The sequence below is a fragment of the Myotis davidii genome, unplaced genomic scaffold, assembly GCF_000327345.1.
Source record: "Myotis davidii unplaced genomic scaffold, ASM32734v1 scaffold32, whole genome shotgun sequence".
NCBI classification, from domain to species: domain Eukaryota; kingdom Metazoa; phylum Chordata; class Mammalia; order Chiroptera; family Vespertilionidae; genus Myotis; species Myotis davidii.
In genome coordinates this window covers 800,976-804,840 of record NW_006286587.1, presented here as the reverse complement: position 1 = coordinate 804,840, position 3,865 = coordinate 800,976, and the positions used below count along the sequence as shown (strand labels likewise).

General features: G+C 56.4%; 1 protein-coding gene across 1 annotated transcript in view; it reads right to left on the bottom strand.

Moving 5' to 3' along the window:
* The window catches only part of EBF4 (early B-cell factor 4), a 51,609-nt gene extending 47,856 nt beyond the window's left edge, over positions 1 to 3,753 (bottom strand). Inside the window, exon 1 of the mRNA XM_015560214.1 lies at positions 3,708 to 3,753. Coding sequence (XP_015415700.1) covers positions 3,708 to 3,751 — 44 coding nt within the window. The 5' untranslated portion in view covers positions 3,752 to 3,753. The remainder of the gene's footprint in view (positions 1 to 3,707) is intronic.
* Positions 3,754 to 3,865: the final 112 nt, after the last annotated feature.

Here is a 3,865-nt window from a genome sequence, read left to right as displayed (position 1 = left end):
AAGATCTACGGGCCTAGTCCTGCCCAACCCGACATGCCCAGAGCCTGGCTGTGCCGCAGACCAGGGAAGGTAAAAGCAGAAGCTCGCTGGTGTGCACCCACCTCGGCCACGTGGGCAGAGGAAGACCTAGTGGCTAGACGCAGCTTGTCAGAGCCATGTCCACAGCTGCCTGCGGAGAGGAGGCTTTGGGGGCTGCTTCATATCCTCTGCCCCCACTGTCCCAACAGCGGCTCTGATCACCTGCCCCAGGAAATTGTCTCAGCCACCGAGGTCCCTAAACAAGAAGGAAAAAGACTGGCCACCCTGCTTCTCTCTGCCCACTCCCTCACCACCCACCCACAGGCCTGTCTGCCAGGTCCCAGGCTGAGGAGCGGCTATTAATTATTAAAGCAAACAAAAGCATTTCCTAGCAGGGAGGCTAGCCTGCAGCTGCTTACAGGAAAGGCAGCCCCAGCTGGCTTGCCTCTTAGGGCCCTGCAAGTGCGATGGAACCAGCTCGAGGGGAGGCTGGCCGGGTCCTCCACGGGCCCCAGGCTGGGCATCACATCGGAAAGACAGGACAGCTGCTTCTGTGCTGAGCACTCTAACAAGAGGATGTGGGTCTGAAGGGGAGTTGGGGAAGCTGGGATATGGGTCTCAGAGCTAAAGTCCTATTGGCCCAGAGAGGGGACAGTCATGGCAATGGCCAGGGTCCTGTGCAAAGCTCTCCACTTGGAAGACCCTGCCAGTCTCTGCACCAGGCTTCCCTGCCCTTCACTGTTGCCTCCAGTGTGAGGGTATGCAGCCCCTCTTTCCCCCCACCCCTCTTTTGCTGAGAACTTCCTTCCTGTTGGCAGATCCTCCCTACTGTCCTTAGGGTCTGGGGTTTCTCCTTTTCTAGCTTCTGTGAACCTTGGCTTTGCAGAGCTGGAGAGCGGCTGCTGCCCCAGTACCTGGTTCCTGGGGTCAGGTAGATCCTGGAGACCACCGGAGTGGAAAGGGTAGCCCAACAGAAAGGAGTCTGGGAACCTTCCAACATGCACTCCTGTCTCCTTCAGCAGATGCTCTCTGCCCCACTACTGACTGCTCGAGCTTGTCCTCATGCTGTGGACACAAGACGAACAAGTCACCCTCCTTGCTCTGAAGGAACAGGCTAGCAGGCAAGGAAGCTTGGGAGAGTCAGGGCACAGCTGACTCTGGCTGCACTTAGGCAGCACTGACAACCATTCCCCTGGGTTGGGTGGGAGGGCACAGAGAGAGAAGGTACTGGGTAAGACTATTTGGTGGGCATGTGGGTGCCAGGAACAGGGAGACTGTTTCAAGAGCCATTACTGAGTGACAAGTATCATACAAAGGCTGCAAGGAAACTTGGGATCAGACTGTGATGGGCCTTGAATGCTGAATCTCTGGGAGGAAGGGGGTGTCACTGACGTTTTTAACTGAAGAGGGACATGAGCAGAGAAGAGTTCTTTGGAAATATCGCTTTGATCCCCAATGCATGGCAGATGGTTTGGGGGAGTGGTGAGAGGCCGAGGTTGGACAGTAGGAAACCAGGGTAGGTTAACCATCAGCCAGAGAGGAAAGTGGTGGAGGGCATGACATCATTACAAGTTGTCTGTAGGCACTGAGATCAGGAGTAGGACACAGAGGGAACTTCCAGAAGCCTCGACAACCAGGTGACTGTGGGGCAAAGGAGAGCATAAAAGACAGCTAAGCAGCCTTGTGGGGTGGGGGGTGGGGTGCTCCTGGGCAAGTTTCTCAGAGATGAGAGGGAGAGGAACCAGGCAGAGGTTGAAGAGGGAGGTGGGGACAGGAAAAGAAGTTTTGTTGTTGCTGTTTTAGGATGGGAAGAGCTGAGCACAAGACCAGCTGAGGATTGAGATACAAACAGGAGAGAGGCTGGGCTACTTCCGGGAAGAATGAGGAGAAAGGATTAGCCTGCTCTCTGGAAGGAGGTGACCCAGAGTCACTCAAATGTGGGGGGCGGGGCAGGGAGCCCCCTCAGGCTGTGTCCTAAGACAAGTCTCTGGAATTGGAGACATGCAGCCTAGGCCTGAAGAAATGCCCCCTTTCAAATTGCGGAAGCCTTCTGAGTCCAGCAATGTGGCCCTGGGGACTCACATCTGACCCCCAAGCACCAGTCAAGACCCCCATGTGAAGACAACACTGCTGGTGGCCTAATCCGCTGGCAGAGCCTCACCCCACACTTCCTGCACCCACAGAAGCTATAGGGGCACTTGCCTCCTTCACATCTGCTTCCCCCTCATCCAACCTGCTGCCTGAGGCTGGGACACAGGAGAGAGTCAGAGAAAAAGAGGGACCTTAAACCCCAGAGGCCCCAATGGAGCTCCCTATCCACGGTTACAAGGAGCTTTCACCACACAGCCAGAGGTGGAGAGAAACATGGGGCGATATTAAGAGATTGATTATGTCACATTAAATAAAAAAGCCAGAACCAACAGAAAAACAACGGGATACAAAATTGTACGCATAGCACAGAGGAAAAAACATGGTAATGAGAGGAAAGATGGGAAGAAAGTGTTGACAGTAGTTGTATTAGAGAGGTGGGGTTTTGTGTCCTATTTTCCAATTTTCTGGAATATAATCATATCATGAGTGAATTAATGCAGAGGAAGACCTTTCTCTTCTTGAAGAGATGAACTCCAGAGAGAATCCCCCCAGTGCTCCCTCCTGACAGTCATAAAAGGACGTGCAGAATCACCGGTTCAGTCAGCATGAAACAAGGTGTGCTAAGGGGTAAGGCTGGGGTTGGACTCTGAGTGGTGTCTCCTGGACAGGGCAGGGGATGTGAATATATGGCCTGGGTGCCAGGCAATCCCCTATGAGAATCCCTTCAGGCTGCTGTACAAGCAGCTGCTCAGGACTCTGGGAAGTCCAGCTTTCCCATGTCCCAGCTGTCTGCAGAGGCAGCACCTCTCCATACTACCCCCCTTCCCCCCATGCTCACGACTAGAGATAGAAGAAGCTGGGGGCCCTAGTGCTGTGGGGGCAGGTCAACACATCTTTAAACTTCCTTTCCAAATCCATGAGTCCATCCCCCACCCAGCCTCCCTGCCCAGACTCCTGCAAAGGAGTCAGAGGAGATGGGTGTGGGTGCGGGCTTCCCAGGGACACCCAGCCTCCCGTAGGACCCACCAGAAAAACACCTTGAGAAGAGGCGGGACCTGAGCGGCCCTGCCCCATTCCCAGCCCCAATCACTCTAGCTAGCAAAGCGGGCTGCCCGCCTCGTCTTTCCCATTCTTCAGCCCCCTGCCGCTTCTCCAGCACAGCACACCCATCCTCCCACTGAGGGGCGTGGGAAAGCAGAAAGGGGGCTGGGTTTGAGCCCCGGAATTGGACCTGCAGGGGCACTGGGACTGCCCAGGGAGTTCCTACAAAGCTGGTGGTTGTGGGGTTAGGCTCAGGGCGGCGGGCAGGCGGGATACCTTTTCCTTAGAGCCATGGGTGGCCGGGCCCACCTGCAATAGTCAGAAGTCAGAGCCGGGACAGCCTGGAGTGGAGGCAGAAGCCCCGCCCCGGCCTGCCCGCCCCACATCCTCAGGAGAGAGCACTGACGCTCGGGGCAGGGTGGGCGGGAGAGCTTGCGGGGACTGTCCAGAGTTAGGGCTCCCTCCTGCCCGCGCCCTAGCAGCTCTCTCTGCAAGCTGCGTGAAGGCGGCGCGGAGCCGTCCAACCCCAGAGCGCTGGGTCGCTTCCGAGCGCTTACCTCTGCGCCGCGGTGCTGGCGTCCAGGATGCCTGCGCCCTGCATCCAGGAGCTGATTTGCAGGGAACAGTTGTTGGTCGTGGGGTCTGCGAGTAGGAAGCGGCCTTGGGTCTCTGTCTTCACGGGTATATCTGGGTTGCTTGAGGCCACAAGAAGGTG